General features: G+C 38.7%; 1 protein-coding gene across 3 annotated transcripts in view; it reads right to left on the bottom strand.

The window, feature by feature from the left end:
* ZFR (zinc finger RNA binding protein) overlaps positions 1-16695 on the bottom strand; it is a 51056-nt gene that overhangs the window by 6491 nt on the left and 27870 nt on the right. The window contains exons 8-17 of one of the 3 annotated variants that reach the window (XM_052776662.1): positions 16111-16411; positions 14986-15179; positions 11946-12065; positions 10836-10981; positions 10292-10454; positions 8423-8628; positions 8043-8193; positions 5892-6033; positions 834-931; positions 1-12 (exon numbers count right to left, since the gene is read on the bottom strand). The exon at positions 1-12 is cut by the window's left edge and continues 84 nt beyond it. In XM_052776662.1, the coding sequence (XP_052632622.1) occupies positions 1-12; positions 834-931; positions 5892-6033; positions 8043-8193; positions 8423-8628; positions 10292-10454; positions 10836-10981; positions 11946-12065; positions 14986-15179; positions 16111-16411 (1533 nt within the window). The remainder of the gene's footprint in view (positions 13-833; positions 932-5891; positions 6034-8042; positions 8194-8422; positions 8629-10291; positions 10455-10835; positions 10982-11945; positions 12066-14985; positions 15180-16110; positions 16412-16695) is intronic. The other 2 variants (XM_052776664.1, XR_008233453.1) reach the window with 2 other exon arrangements.

Below are 16695 nucleotides of genomic sequence, written 5' to 3'. Positions count from 1 at the left end.
ATTAGCTCTAGCCTTGAGAGCAATACAAAATCAAATTAATTAATCCCAGCACCTACAGCAAATAGGACTTGTTGAAAGACTAAAACACCACTGTTCAATGGAAGCTCAGATACAAGATTGAAACAAATCATTCTACAACTTTATTCCATGAGCTGCCATTTACAGCAGTATTTTATACAGGGTTAGTAATTAAAGGTGGTAGAAGTCAAAGTGCACAGGTTATACAAGAATAACATTTCTTGATCCCCTATACACTTTGACCTATGTTCACTTGTAACAATAAATACAGTATCTTTCTATATTAGAAATAAAAAGGATAAAGTAAAGATCTAAGAAATAGGTATAGAGACTGAAAGGTCAAGGGAATCTGTTTGGTTTCTTTATTGTGCCTTTGCCAGAATGCAAAGTCACTAAACCAAACAGTTGCTTCTCACCTTTCATTCCCTACACTCAATGCACTTAAAGAAATAGGAAGAAAAAGTCTTAAATCTAAACACAAAGCTTTAAACACATATTCCATTATTTAAAGCAAAGTTACTCTGCAGCCTTATGGAATATATAACAAATATACAACATATGATCACCCCAAGCGAGTCAAGCTTTCAACATCGCCTTCTCAATGACCAGAAAAAAAAATCATGTCAAATGAGCAATAACTGCATAAAGCAGTTCCTCCATACTCAACCTTCTACATTTAAATTTAGGGACCAGAAAAATATTAAGTATTATTAGAATGAACAACGCTGAGTGTTTTCACACAATTAAACATTTATATTGCAACTGAACTAATCTCTCATAAGGCTACAAGAAGAAAGTAAAATGATGTTCCGAACCTGGAACCACTTAGCGTGGCGTAGAGCAGCCAGAGCGTCAAGGCATTTTTGCCTGTCCAAGACGTCCGGTGGGTCTTTCACCATACCCGAGGTTACATCTAAAATGGATTGAATTGGCAAAATGCAGTGAGGAATGGGTGTTTGACCAGGTGAGCACCACACTTCCTTAAAGTAGCTTCAATGTCACACATGCCATTTAAAGTTTAAACCCTTGAACAACAAATGTAAATGTTCAACAAAAGCCATTCAATTAGGATTAGGGCATCAACCCAGTATGAAGATCAAGAGCATATTATACTTTAGCTCTGAGGTTATTTTCAAATGCATTGCGGATTATGCAATGCGTAGTACTTCTTTATTTAAGCTAACACTGGAAAAACACGTATCCCCTAAAATTAAATACTGAAGGAAGGATGGTTGGACACAGTGCACCAGCACAGAGAACACAAGACAGAAGGAACACAAAAATCCACTTTAACCAAGTAGAAACATTCAAACTTAGTTTCTTGTAATTTTTAATGGTCACTATTGGGACCTATTCTTAAAAGAAAGACTAAGTATAACAAATCTTAAAAGCACTAGATGTTTAGTAATGATGTTATTTTTATTATACCTTAAACTTGAAATTATTTTGCTTTAAAAACCTGACTAAAGGAATGTGAAATGTTCTTTAATATTACAGCGTTCCATTACTTTCTAGTACACTCTCTCTTACTCATATAAATAAAATTCCTCAGCCCATAATATATGTGCTCCAATATCATTTAGGATGCAAGGAAGGATCTGAAAAGGAACTGCTTTACTTAAGATTCAGCAGGAAAAAGAAAAGCAAGGAATAGTTTAAAAAACAAAGCAGAATGTCTGAAAGATAAAGAAAATACAGTAAATCTTGTATATTTAAATGTTCAGAAAAGGATTTAATTACCAAGCTGATTGCTTTGTTACCAAAAAGGAAGAGACCACAGGCCCTTTTGGAAGTGGTTTAATCAATGAAACTGGAACCACTGAACAATGTGAAATAGTATCCCTGGGTTACTTAAAAATTGTACAGATACAATGCTGTGATCAGCTTTAAAAGTTCTTTGTTTTACTGATTATGAAAATGGCTACTGTGAGTAACAAAGTATATTGGTAGCATAACTGGTGATACACCAGATAAGATGAAACAGAAAGCCCTCACTCAATGGCACTCATTTCACAGGAGCTGGCTGTATGGAACAATATAGCTTACTCCAGCAAGATATAAATTTAGGTAAGTCAGAAAATAACATTAAAAAAAAATATTTTGAGGCTCACGAAACATGCCCGCAATGAGAAGCTTTTAGGCATGCCGCAGAAAGACAGCTCTGCAACCACCTATTTTACACAAATATGAAATAAATATTAGGATGCTTTACTATATAGAGAGCTAAAAAGCCATGAATGAACATGGTGGTACAACTTTGCAATATAATAATTAAATTTAATCTGAAGTACTACATTCAGATTTGAGCATTTTTTATAGGATAGTCCCATTGCTCTGCACAGCACTAAGAGGGCAGGATTTCAAAGTAAGAACAAAGCTGAGAAGAATATAGGTATCTTCCCACACAGATACTCAAAATTATGGACTATATGTTAAAGTGGAAAGATGAAAATCTGCACTAACAAGGCATTTACAGAGCAAATGAAGACATTTAAAGTGGTACTTCCTTTAAAACAAAATAAAACAAACAAACAAACAAAAAACCCCCAAACCAAACCCAAACCTATACAAGAGAGGTGCCAGGTAAGATAACTGATGGAATGAGTACAACCTGGATGTATGAGACAAGGAGTAGAGAAAACCCAGAGCAGGAAAAAAGTGACAAAGGTTGAGAAATTAAAAACAAAAATATGGGTTGTTGGGCTTAGTAGCCTAATCAGTCGATTGTTTACTTTCTTCTAAAACTCATATGCAAATAGGTGACACTGTGCAAACTTCTAGCACAATAATTCATTATATAATTTGAAACTCCAATTACTTCTAGCTCTGAAAAACTTCAATTTGGAAAATAGTTTTACTAAAAAGAATTACAGTTTAAATGCACAGAAGAGAATTTTACTCAGTGCTGGAAATGTCAGTCTAAAATGTGCTTCGAATACATATCATATGAACACCCTTGAAACTTAAAAAGACTCTGAAAGTCAGAAGTTGCCAAGGCATCTATTGCACTGAGAATACACTGACTCAAAAGATGTATCAAGGAAACTCTTGTAATATTTAATCTGTGGATTTTTGCATCTGTTTCACATTTCAGGATTAACCCCTTAAAGACTATTTAACTAAATTCAGATGCCTAACCTACCACCCTGTTAAGCTAAGACAAAACAATGAATTAATTTACAAAACACAAGCATTAATTCTTACCCTATATAACTTATTACTAGCCTAAATATAAGGGGTTAATCTTCAGTTAGACATGCTGTGTCCACACTACCTCTTCATTAGAAGTTAACAGGTATGTAAATTTCAGTGAGTTTTATTATGTGAAATACATTTTACCCAGTCAACTATTTCAAGACTAGTGTGAACACTGCTTAATTCTAGGAGAGAGACAAAGACAAAAAGAAAAAAAAAAAAACACGAAGTAACAATAGATGCTAGGACTATGCATCCAAACCCCCTCCTTTGTAAAGCATGGCAGGTGTGACACTGAGCTTTAGAAAACCTTGGTCAAAAATCCTTCCGATGTCTTGGCAGCAACCCCTGACAGGAATCAAGTCCCTCTGCTAGAAGGCTTTGGACCGGGGCTGTTAGCTAAGGATAAAAAAGACACACGCGCACACATATATGTGTTCATAAGTATGTACACTTTGTTTGCTGAAGGAAAGATTCCACAGCAGGGGTTAGAGCACTTTGAGTTTATCAGATTCAGTAAACTGTCAAACGCACAATACTGTAAGAAACAGTAGCTATGCGGTTAACAATTTTATTTCACTGTATTTTTTTTTAGCCTTTTATCATGTAATGGGATTATGACACATCAAACATGATTCTACTCCATGTGCAAGTCTCAGTCTCATCTTTACTCAAACTGGTTATTCCGGTAAAGCCTTCCTTATCACCTGAACTAGCTCCCCAAGTGGGCTAAAAAAAATGAAAACTTTAAACCATTGTAAGACACAGAGCATGAGAAGCTGCAGTAAGAAAAAACACAAACACGTACTGTTACTCTGCAGCAAATAAGCAGCAGTCTTCGTAATAAGGCCTTCTTTGCTGCAATAATTTGCAATTCAGTCTTCTATTTGCTCTAGTTTCAAAGTGAACTTTTCTGCACATCCATTTTATACTGCTCAGTGTCTTGAAGAGAAATCTAACTTGATTTTGCTTGCCTAGAGGCAGTACTGCATTCAGCAGTGAATAAACTCACAATGATCATTTTAACTCAAGTGTGGGTCAGACAAAAATACAGATTTGTTTCCTTTAGGTGGCATAAATTAAGGGATTGATAGTAGTAATTTGAAATTTATTTTATTTTTAGTCCATATCATAGAATTTTAGGCCAGAAACCACTGAACTGAAATTGAGTATTGTGGCAGAAATCAGTATTGCACTTTTGCACAGTACATTAAGATAAAAACGTGGTGTTTACGGTTAACTTCATTCAATGGTTAACCTAATTCAATAATCAAATCTTCTAAGTTAAAGTATTCTTTATAAACTTAAATAATATGTGAAGTCGTATTCAGCACAAACCAAGAGTCATGTTAGGCTTAGATTGTCAAAAAAGTAAAATCGGTTGGGTGTGACAGTACATGTACAAAGCCTTTATAGCTAGGAATAATATGCACAGCTTAAAAATCATGTACAAAGCGCTCTTAAAGACTCTTCAGAAGTCATCCAAACCAGAGAATGCATCTTGAAATTTTCTTTCTGATTATGAAGGACGACTTTGTTAACACAGCTTGCTTACAATGCACTAGTCACAGCTACAGGACATTTACTAATGCAATATAAAAACCTCAAGTATTTTAGAGGACATGTAATGATGAGATGAAATAAAAAAACCTCCATGGCTTATATAAATACGTATATACACAAGCACATGTATACATACACACATACAATTTTTTTCAACCTGCATATGAGAAATGTTAAGATAGCCTCAGATTTCCTATTTGTAGGTTCACTGTCAAACACCAGAACCCTGTTTGCCATGATCTCTTTCAACTATGAAAATACAGGATTAAAAGGAAACAAAAGTTAATTTTATCTGACCCGTAAACAAAAAGAACCGATGTACTGCAGACATTAATCATGCTTGTTGGCTTAAAAGCTTTTGGAGCTTTGAAAGTGTTACAGAACAGACCCTAAAGCAACACTGCTGGCACCAGAGAAACTGCAGACTTCAGAAATGTAAATTGATTTACAAGCTCCACCTTCTGCTTCAGCTCAACGACAAAGCCATTTCTTATTGTACTAATCTGGGTTTGCCAGTTGGATAGAAGACTGATTGTAATACCAGGAGCCTAAATATACTCAAAAAGCACTCCAGACCAAAAAGCAACCTCAGAGACCTGGAAAAAATCGCATTCTCTTTTAAAGTTCGAAGCACTGTTATCATCAAAAGTATTATAAAAGTGCATTTTAAGTGGCGCTGCTATTTGGAATGTGTAAGTGATGGCAATACTGATCCAGTTTAAACCCAAAAACATGTGATTTGATTTTCTAAAACCATACAATCTTTCTCTTAGGGCAAGACTGCTCTACAAAGCCAGTTTATAGCCACTTGCTATAAAATACTTAGTTTTCCACATAATTTTAAAAGAGGGGAAAAAATAGTCAAGTTTGTACCTTTTCCAGAAAGCTGAGGTTGGACATAAAGTTAGAAATTTTAAAAATTAAATAAACGCATCGTATAAGCATTTATTTTAATCAACTGCTCTCTACCAAGACTGGTTGTTGAAAAACAAGGTTTCCGATCAAATACGTGTGCCAGCATGTTGCCTTCCAGGACCTTAATGCCATCTTAAGCAGAACAGATAAACATAAAAAAACGGGTGAGAAAGAAGTAACATCTTTAACAACTTCCCAACCTCCATCCCTCATGTTCTCCTCCCGAATGACTGGAGATGTCAGTGTGATAGTAACTTGCATTTTGGGTTCCACACATGAATTTAAAATTATTGCTGCTTCTGGGACTGCACACTTGATATCATATTTCTCAGGACTTATTACCTAAATATCAAGAAACAGAAATTTCTATTAGCATGTGCCCAATAAAAGTATGGGGAAGAAAACGGATTTCAACAGTCTTTTTAACAGAAAGACAGAAATGCAATATAATTATATAAAGCAGTTACCTCTGTATTCAAAGAAACCACAGCATACACAATTAAGATACATACATGAACTTGCATACTGTTTCCAAATCATTAATGAAAATACAAAGCATGCAAAAGAAAAAAAAACTACCCAGAAAGGAAACTCATATACAAGTAAGTTACATAACAAGAACCTTGACAGTGTTTGAGATAAAGAAAAGCATCAGAGCCACTTAAAATGTCAGCTGGATATGTTTCTCATTGGAACATAGGAGCCTTTAAAAAGCACAAAGATGCAGTGGTTGTTCTTCAAGCTCACAGTTACAGGATGGGTACTGCTAGGTACATTCTATACTTGGCTGCCGCAACAGGCTAAGAACAAAGGGCAAGATAAACAGCAGAGGAAAAAAATGTAAGAGTAACTAACAAGGTTGTTATTCCAAATTGCTTCTTGCAACTAGATTTAATAATTCTAAATACACCCAAAAGGAAGCTGTAGGCACCTCTGTCACCTTCTTCCACAAACTAGCAGGACAAGTGACTTCTCCACAAAGCCAGACCAAGATGTGCAGTTTTTAGGTTTTTTTTCTGTTCTGTTACTTCAAACAAGAGCAAACTCAAGATTGTTTTCTAATTAATCTGATCCTGCTAAAGTTTCTACCATGCCACTGATTCTGCTGAACGTTTTAGCAGACTGTATTGAAATACTGACGCTGTGGCAAGCATTCTGTAATGATGGTGGACAAGCTTTGTTCAACAGAGAGCAGAGACTTTATTCTAGACTTTCATTTCTTGTGGAAATACAGAAAATGGTTTATATGAATTTTGCTAAATGGTCTAAGACTGCAAGTACCTTTTTTTTTTTTTAAGGGCCAAATTTAAAAAAAACCCCACACAAGACAGTTAACTAACTGCAGAACTACAAAGCACTGACGCATACAAACTGGAAACAAGATATAAGCACAAACAGACTGGCATTAACGGAGAACTTTGACCTTCAGGCTGCAAGCTTCCTGTAACACTGCACAAATTACCTCTGTTGCTGCTAGCAACCGGCTAATAGTCTTTGTTCTGTTCATTTCTATTTCCCAGCTAAATAAAATCTATCAAATGATGTTTGATACTACACCACTAGTGTAAACACCTAGACACTTGTATGGACACAATACACAGAAAGCAAAAAAGTGCAGCATAGTCCCCGAATTCAGATGGAAACACTCAGAAAATGGGAAGAAACTGAACATGAGCTATGAAGCTGCCCTGGTTTCAGCTGGGATAGAGTTAACTGTCTTCCTAGTAGCTGGTATTGTGCTATGTTTTGAGTTCAGTATGAGAAGAATGTTGATAACACTGATGTTTTCAGTTGTTGCTAAGTAATGTTTAGTCTAAAGTCAAGGATTTTTCAGCTTCTCATGCCCAGCCAGCGAGAAAGCTGGAAGGGCACAAGTAGTTGGGACGGGACACAGCCAGGGCAGCTGATCCAAAGTGGCCAACGGGGTATTCCATACCATGTGACATCCCATCTAGTATATAAACTGGGGGGAGTGGGGGCAAGGGATCACTGCTCAGGGATTAACTGGGCGTCAATCAGTGGGTAGTGAGCAATTGCACTGTGTATCATTTGTGTATTCCAATTCTTTTATTATTACTGTTCTCATTTTATTAGTGTTATCATTATCATTATTAGTTTCTTTTTTTCTGTTCCATTAAACCGTTCTTATCTCAACCCAAGAGTTTTACTACTTTTCCCTGATCTTCTCCCCCATCCCACTGGGTGGGGGAGTGAGTGAGCGGCTGCAGAGTGCTTAGTTGCTGGCTGCGGTTAAACCACAACGGAAGCGTGGTGCAGTGAGCCCTGCAGACATTTGACCTGAGGACAGATTTTTACAAAAGTTCAAACCAAAAAATCTAAATTCTACTTACTGCAAGTTGTTTGGGAAGACTTTCAGCAATACGACTGAGTAATGTCTTTGAAGGCTTCTCAGCACATAACAAAACAAGATTGACGTTTCGGTCTCCACGGAGTAGCAAACCTTTAGCCAAAACGCCTACCCGTAAAACTCCTTTCAAAGCTCTGTGAATTATAGTTAAAAATTGCATTTAAAATAATATAAAACCCTTAAAATTAATCCTGAAGATAGAAAAGTGAAATAAAATAGGAGTATTCCACATACTTTTGAGGCCATGGTGACATACTGTATCAAAACCCAAAGAGAAGAGAACCCCTGCAAGCACTGATAACAGTGTAAGGAGAAACTTCAGAAACAAATGATGAAATTCTTAAAAAGTAATTAAAAAAATACCTGTCTTTACTGCCATCTTTTTTGTCATCTCCCTCTTTGTTCTTGCTTTTCTCATGATCAGTCATGTTGTCAGAAACAAGTTTCAAAGCACGCTCAGTAATAGAAACGATTTTTTGGACTGCTTGAAGTTCCTCCTCAGTTGGATATATAGCGGCATGTTTGGTCATCACATAGCGGTCATCAGAGGAGTCAGGGCGGCGTAAAGGCTAAACAGATGAAAAAGCATACTTCTGAAATTTGGGTACAGTTCCAAGATCACAAATGATAAGTGACCAAAAACCAAACATGTGGCTAAACAACAAAACATTCAAACCTCAAATCGCTGAAATGTAACAAAACATGAACTGAAGTGTCCTTAACAAGTTACACTGGTCACAATAAATCATGTCTGAAAAAACATGAAATGTATCAAAATTAAACAAATTATGAAATCCCAGGATCAAAAGCATCTCCCCAACATAAATACCTATTGTCTTTCTATTAACTGGGAAATGCTTGTATATTGCTGCAAAATAAAATATCCATGATTGCTTTCACAGAATCACAGAAGAATTCAAATAGAAAGGGACCTCAGGAGGTCCTCTAGTCCAACCTCCTGTGCAAACCATGGTCAGCCATAAGACCGCATCATGTTGCTTAGGGCTTTACCCAGTTGGTTCTTGAAAACTGCCAACGATGGAGGCTGCACAACATCTGTGCGAAAAAAATTATTCCCTGTATTCAATATGAACCTTTTTTGTCTCAGCTTAAGCTGGTTGTATCTCGCTCTCTCATGACTGTAAAGAGCCTGGCTCCATTGCCTTTATAATGGACAGGTATTAGAAGGCTATTATGTTCCACCGAAGCTCTCTTTTCTCCAGGCTGAGCAAGCCCAGATCCCTCAGTCTCTCCTCACAAGGCATGTGTTCCAGACCCCGACCATCCTCGTAGCCCCACACTGAACCTACGGTGGTTTATAGTATCTTTCTTATACTGGAGCCCAAAACTGAATGTAGTACTGCAGTTTGGGTCTAATGAAAGCTGATCACTTCCCTTCATCTACTGATTATGCTCCTGTTAATATAACCCAGGATGCTGTTGGCCTTCATTGCTGCCAGGGCACACTGTTGACTCATGTTCAGCTTGCTATCTGCCAAGATCCCCAGATCCTTTCAGCAGGGCTGCTGCCCAGCCTGTCACTCCCCAGCCTGTACCAGTGCAAGGGGTTATTCCTTCCCAAGTGCAGCATTAAGCATTTGTCCTTGCAGAATTCCATAAAGTTCCTGTTGGTCCATTCCTCCAGTCTGCCTACACCCCTCTGGATGGCAGCCCTGCCCTCAAAGGTATCACCTATTCTCCCCACCCTAAACTGATTCAGTTTCATGCCAGCTGCAAACCTTATGAGTGTGCACTCACTCCACCACCTTTCAGATCATTGATAAGGTGCTAAAGAGACAAATCCCAGGATAAACCCACCTGGTACCGCACTTGTTACTGACCTCCAGGTGGAGTATGACCCACTACTAACCATTACCCTCTGGGACTGACAATCCAGCCACTTTTTATCCATACATTTGTCCACAATTAGATAAATAATGTTGTATAATGCAATTAAATAAAATTAAAATTAGTACACAAATCCAGAGTGACCTCTATTTCAGAAGAAACAATATTTGTCTTTAAGGCATCATTTTCTCGTTTCAGTGGACTTATTTTGGAAGACAGGTCCATCTACACAGTATCATTAGCATACAATTTCTTCTTCACTTTTCCAAATCCTTTATTAAGAAACACTGGAAACAACTGAAGTAGCACTAAAGAATTTATAGTTCTTAACTGTGCCTCCTGGTAAGTATGATTTAATTTTTTTTCTCAAGTTAAGAAACTCACAGCTGGTCCTTGGGGCTGAGGAGGCATTCCTGGTCTAACTCCCAGTAAGCCTAGAGGTCCTGGAGGACCATGAGGATATCCTCCATCTGGTATTCTGCGACGGTCATCCCAGTGATGCTGCTCTTCCTCCATTCTCCTCCAGTACATGTCCTCTTCATATCGCCTGAAGTGCATGAATCAAAGTACTCTCTTTATATGGCAGACAATACTTGCAACCATTCTAAATAAATTCTTGTATGTCCTCACGAACTCATTTCTAGTAGTCATAAGCAAATATCAGTGAACTCCACAGGGTAGCTAAAATGAATGCTATTTTGAAATCGGGTCTGAATTTATAGCAAAACAATTCTAAGTCTGCATTCCTCAGAGGGGTTGAACACTAACAAACAAAAATCCCAGAAGGATAACAACAACTTAATTTAAAACAAGACAGTACAAAGTTCCCCCCAAAAGTATTCAAAATAAGTAACTACAGAAGCAGAGTTAGTTTTAGATAACCTGACTGCAGCTTTGTCTCATTCATTGATAAAACAGAATGCATTACCTCATTTCCATCCTCCAGCGTTCTTCCTCTTCTCGCCTTCTCCAGTATTCTTCTTTCTGCATCTGTTTCCTCATCTTCTCTTCTTGAATTTTTCTTGCTCGAATACTGGGCTTTACTTCTACTTGTAAGTCTGGGTTTACTTTTTTCTAGTTCAGAAAAATAATGAATGAAATGTTGTTTTTCCTCTTCTCATCTCAAGGTTACAGTGATCCTCTGACATATTTAACATACACTACTGGTCTATAATAAAATCAAGGGGAGTAAAATGCAGTTTTAGAACTGCATTGAATGAGTAGTTGAAGAAGAAAAATCTGTGTCCAGTATTTTAAAGGAAAGAAATAGCAACATATTACAAATAGCATGAATTCCCTCTTCACTTATATGAGAACGAAGCAATTTAAGATTAAAATGTTACACGAAATACTAAGTAATTTACTATTCATTCTGCAGCAGGATGACTACACTATAGCCTGAAAAAACATTTCATCTTAACTACAGTGTGCTTCCTGATGCCCTGTTCCTGAAGGGTCCCTCATAAAGGGGCATAACCATGAGATCCTGAGTAAAATTCTCTGGCAATTTTTTCTCTTCTTTCATCCCTTTCATGATTATGCAGGTCCATTGTATCTCCTGTGACCACAGTAGATTCCTCCAATATAATCTTGTAATAATCAAAATGCACACCATATGTCAGTACAGGTGTCTCTCCATTCATGACTAAAAAATCTGCAACACTTGCTTCTCAGATGTCTCCACAAAGGGTTTATGTGGTTTGCCCTGCCAAAAACATCGAGCAGTACTATTTTATGCTATTTAAAATTCATGGTAAGCAACATAAAGAACCTACTGTTGCTTGCATACATTCTACCATACTTTAGTGTTGCCTGAAAGCAATGTTCAAAATGTTTAAAAAAACCCAAACCAAAATAGTTTCAGTCTGCATTACTTCTTTAAAGACTATACTCCCTAAGAAATATATTTCTCCACCTTTTTTTATATGCTGTTTGCTTAGAGTACCTACTTCTGTCTAGTCTTTAAATGTAAGTACGTGTAATCAGTCAGCTGACATCTGGAGGATTTTCAGATAGAAGCATTAGCATTTCTACCAACCTTATACTGAAGTCTGTGCCGCCTCCCTTTTAAGTGCATCTCCTTGGCATTAGGATCATTAAAACTGCATTCACAAAGTTTACAGTGAAAGCGGATCACCTTTCCTTCATCATTTCTTACCTGGAAAATAAAGTTATAACACATTTGGCTTTTTTTTTTTTATAAAAACAATGTGGATGTAAAAATTAATCTAATCAGTGACACTGGATAATGTCTACGTCTGTGTCAAAACATGCTAAAAAATTCACACAATAACTGAAAGAAGGCAAAGTAGAAATTTCAATTCTGACACACACCATTGTGCTTGGTAATGAACAAAGAACAAAGTTATTCCATTCTAAAGAGTACACAGATTTAAACTTGAGCCTGAACATACTGAGTTGAATAATTACAAACCTGCAAATCATGAAAAATTTACATAAGACTTCATCCACATATCTCATGCCACCCATGTGAAGAATGTCCCAGTGAGCATAAAAGAAACATGTACAATACAGAAATGTAAACATATGCACAATCCTTTGCAGGTTCAATGCCTTGTCATTCTTATCTTCAAGGAGGACCCAGGGAACTACAGGTCAGGCAGCCTCACCTCAATCCCTGGGAAGATGATGGAGCAGCTAATCCTGGAAACCATTTCCAGGCATGTTAAGGGCAAGAAAATCATGAGGAGGAGTAGTCAGCATGGCTTCACCAAGGGGAAGTCATGCTTGATAACTTGATAAACTTCTGTGATGAGATGACCAGCCTGACAGATGAGGGAAGAGCAGTTGATATTGTCTACCTAGACTTCAGTTAAGGCCTTTGACACAGTCTCACCATAATATCCTCATACACAAGCTGTTGATGTATGGCCTGGGTAAGCATACAGTGAGGTGGATTGAAAACTGGCTGAATGGCCAGGCCCAGAGGGTGGTGATCAGTAGAATGAAGCCTAGTTGGAGGCTAGTAACTAGCAGTGTACCCCAGGGGTCAATACTGGGTCGAGTTAATGATCTGGATGATGGGGCAGAGTGTACCCTCAGCAAGTTTGGTCATGACACAAAACTGGGAGGAGTGGCTCATACACCAGAGGGTTGCACTGTCATCCAGAGGGACCTCAACAGGCTGGAGAAATGGGATGACAGAAATCTCATGAAGTTCGGCAAAGGAAAGTGCAAAGTTCTGTACCCAGGAAGGAACAACCCCTTGTACCAATATATGCTGGGGTCACCCAGCTGGAAAGCAGGTTGGCAGAAAAGGACCTGGGGGTCCTGGTGGACACCAAGTTGAACATGAGCCAGCAGTGTGCCCTTGCAGCAAAGAAGGTGACTGGCATCCTGGGCTGCATTAGGCAAAGTATTGCCAGCCGGTCGAGGGAGGTGATCCTTCCTGTCTAACTCAGCGCTGGTGAGGCCACACCTGGACACACTGTGTGCAGTTCTGGCCTCCCAGTACAAGAGAGACATGGACATTTTAATTTATATAAACACCTGAAGGCAGGGTGCCAAGAGGACAGAGGTCAGTGGTGCCCAGTGACAGGACCAGAGGCAAGGAGCACAAACCGAAACACAAGAGGTTCCCTCTGCACACCAGGAAACACTTTCTTTACTGTGAGGGTGACTAAGCACTGGCATACGTTGCCCAGGGAATCAAATCAAATCAAATCATTAAGTTTGGAAAAGACCTCTAAGATCATCAAGTCCAACTGTCAACCCAGCACCATCATGCCCACTAAACCATGTTCTGAAGTGCCATGTCTACGTGCTTTTTGAATACCTCCAGGGATGGTGACTCCGCCACTTCCCCGGGCAGCCTGTTCCAATGCCTGACAACCCCTTCAGTAAATAAACTTTTCCTAATATCCAATCTAAACCTCCCCTGGCGCAACTTGAGGCCATTTCCTCTTGTCCTATCACTAGTTACTTGATAGAAGAGACCAGTACCCACCTCACTACAACCCCCTTTCAGGTAGTTGTAGAGAGTGATAAGGTCTCCCCTCAGCCTCCTTTTCTCCAGACTAAACAACCCCAGATCCCTCAGCTGCTCCTCACAAGACTTGTGCTCCAGGCCCCTCACCAGCTTGGTTGCCCTTCTCTGGACATGCTCCAGCACCTCCATGTCTCTCCTGTAGTGAGGGGCCCAAAACTGAACACAGGACTCGAGGTGCGGCCTCACCAGTGCTGAGTACAGGTGACAATAACTTCCCTGCTCCTGCTGGCCACACTGTTTCTGATACAGGCCAGGATGCCGTTGGCCTTCTTGGCTACCTGGGCACACCGCTGGCTCATATTCAGCCGGCTGTCGACCAGCACCCCCAGGTCCTTTTCTGCTGGGCAGCTTTCCAGCCACTCTTCCCCAAGCCTGTAGCGCTGCATGGGGTTGTTGTGACCCAAGGGCAGGACCCGGCACTTGGCCTTGTTGAACCTCATACAACTGGTCTTGGCCCATCGATCCAGCCTGTCCAGATCCCTCTGTAGAGCCTTCCTACCCTCTAGCAGATCAACCCTCCTCCAACTCCCATCTGCAAACTTACTGAGGGTGCACTCAATTCCCTCGTCCAGATCATTGATAAAGACATTAAAGAGAACTGGCCCCAAAACTGAGCCCTGGGGAACACCACTTGTGACTGGCCGCCAACTGGATTTAACTCCATTCACCACAACCCTCTGGGCTCATCCACCTAGCCAGCTTTTTACCAGCGAAGAGTACACCTGTCTAAGCCATGAGCCACCAGCTTCTCGAGGAGTATGCTGTGAGAGACAGTGTCAAAGGCCTTATTAAAGTCCAGGTAGACAACATCCACAGCCTTTCCCTCATCCACTAGGCAGGTCACCTGGTCATAGAAGGAAGTTGTGGAGTCTCCATCCTTGGAGATAGTCAAAAGTTGTCTGGACACCATCCTGGGTGACTGGCTGTAGGTGGCCCTGCTTGAGCAGAGGGTTGAACCAGATGACATCCAGAGGTCCCTTCCAACCTTAACCACTCTGTGATTCTGTTTCATGTTGAACACATTTTCACTAAAATAGTTAAAAAATAGTACACATTGTCATATCAATACCTCCTCCACATAGTCATGGCCCACTGGCTGGACATCACTTTGCAAGGCAGCAAGAGTTGTGGGAGTCACTGGTTCAGCTGCTGTGTCTGGTTTTACTTCCTGTGTTTGTACTGTAGCAGCAGGAGTTGTTTTAACACTTTCAGCTGATTTCATTTCTTCCAGTTTACTTCCTGTTGTCTGAAGCTTATTGCCACCTACAAATGAAAAAAGTTAAATCATTAACTTTCATAAAATGAGAATGTGATTACACATGATGTGCAAACTGAAGACTTTATTTGCAAATATCAATGCTCTGGCCAAAGCATTATCAGTCTTTTAAAATTAGTTAAAACTTAAACATATTTTAAATACAATTAAAGATTTTTGAAACTAAGTTTAACAACATTCAAGTTATTTAAACAGTTTTTTATTTTAGCAAGAAAAACTTTTGCTTTATATAATTGCAACTTTCATTATTCATTTTCATGCTTTTTCAAAAGAGGACTGAATGGGAACAACTCAGCAAATCTATTTTAATAATCTTTTTTTTGTCATCAGGTAATTTTTTGGTTTTTTTAAATGGATCCAAAAAAGTACTTCAAAACCTTATAATGTTTGTACTAACAAAGGTAGTATACTCTCAGTGTTCCAACTGCATAGGTCTTTCCTTAAAGAGCAGGATAGCTTATTGTTGAACAGCTGCTTCCCAACTCTGAATGTCTGTCATGCTCATTTCAAAAGTTTCCACTGTTAGATTTTCACTGTTACAAGGATGTTTCAGTTGCCCAGTTATCAACTGTCAACCTACTGCAGGTTGCCTTAACAGCCCAGGACGTAAACCGAAATTAGGACCAACTGAACTATAAACTGCAATACTCCAGCAGCTACTACATAAGAAATCAAAGGTGGGAGGTTTCTTATGAAGGTGGGAAAAGCCTCCAAGAGAGGTCAAGTGGAGATAACCGGGCAGAAAACACCATAAATTCTGAAACAAAACCTTACATACATTCTTATTTTCACCTATCAGTAATTCTTTTAAACACAACAGAGTTACTCATGCATAAAGTTAACTAAATATATTTGTATTTGCTGCACTAAGTCTTAAAAAAATTATAGAATAGGTTAGGTTTCAAAATAAAGACTGACTTCTGTACTTGCCAACAAAGTTTATTTTCGGTGTAGATATTTTCTTTACAGCTATATTAGCAGCAGTTGAAGATGTTTTGTTGTTGGACGCAGTGTTAAGTGGTGTGTTTGCTGTGGGAGTAAGAATTTTCACTGCAGAGGATGCAACAGAGGAGTTCACAGTACTGCTGCTAGTTGCTATATTTGAAGCAGAGGCAGTTGGTTTGGAAGCAGATGTGGATGTTGAGGAAGTAGCTTGAGTAACCACATTTGGTTCAGTTGAAGGAATGGGTTTGCCAAGTTTTGTGTGCAACTTTACTACCTGTAAAATGAAGAGAAATTCCTAATATGATCTTCCCTGGGATAACTATTAAAAAAAAAATGTAACACAAACATCAATATAACTAAAAAAATTAATATAACTAAAAAGTTAGCTATTATTTCTTTACGAAAAGTGATCTTGGCAAAAAAAAAAAAAAGAAAAAAAGGACATGTAAAAGCTCTTGTCATCTCTAACAAATAAATAGTTAATTGTTATCTCACATTGCTTATTTCCATTAGAAATTCAGACATTTACTCCAAAAGCTGTATAGATGAGAACAGAAA

The sequence above is a fragment of the Harpia harpyja genome, chromosome Z (assembly GCF_026419915.1).
Source record: "Harpia harpyja isolate bHarHar1 chromosome Z, bHarHar1 primary haplotype, whole genome shotgun sequence".
NCBI classification, from domain to species: Eukaryota; Metazoa; Chordata; class Aves; order Accipitriformes; family Accipitridae; genus Harpia; species Harpia harpyja.
This window is presented reverse-complemented; position numbering and strand designations above follow the sequence as displayed.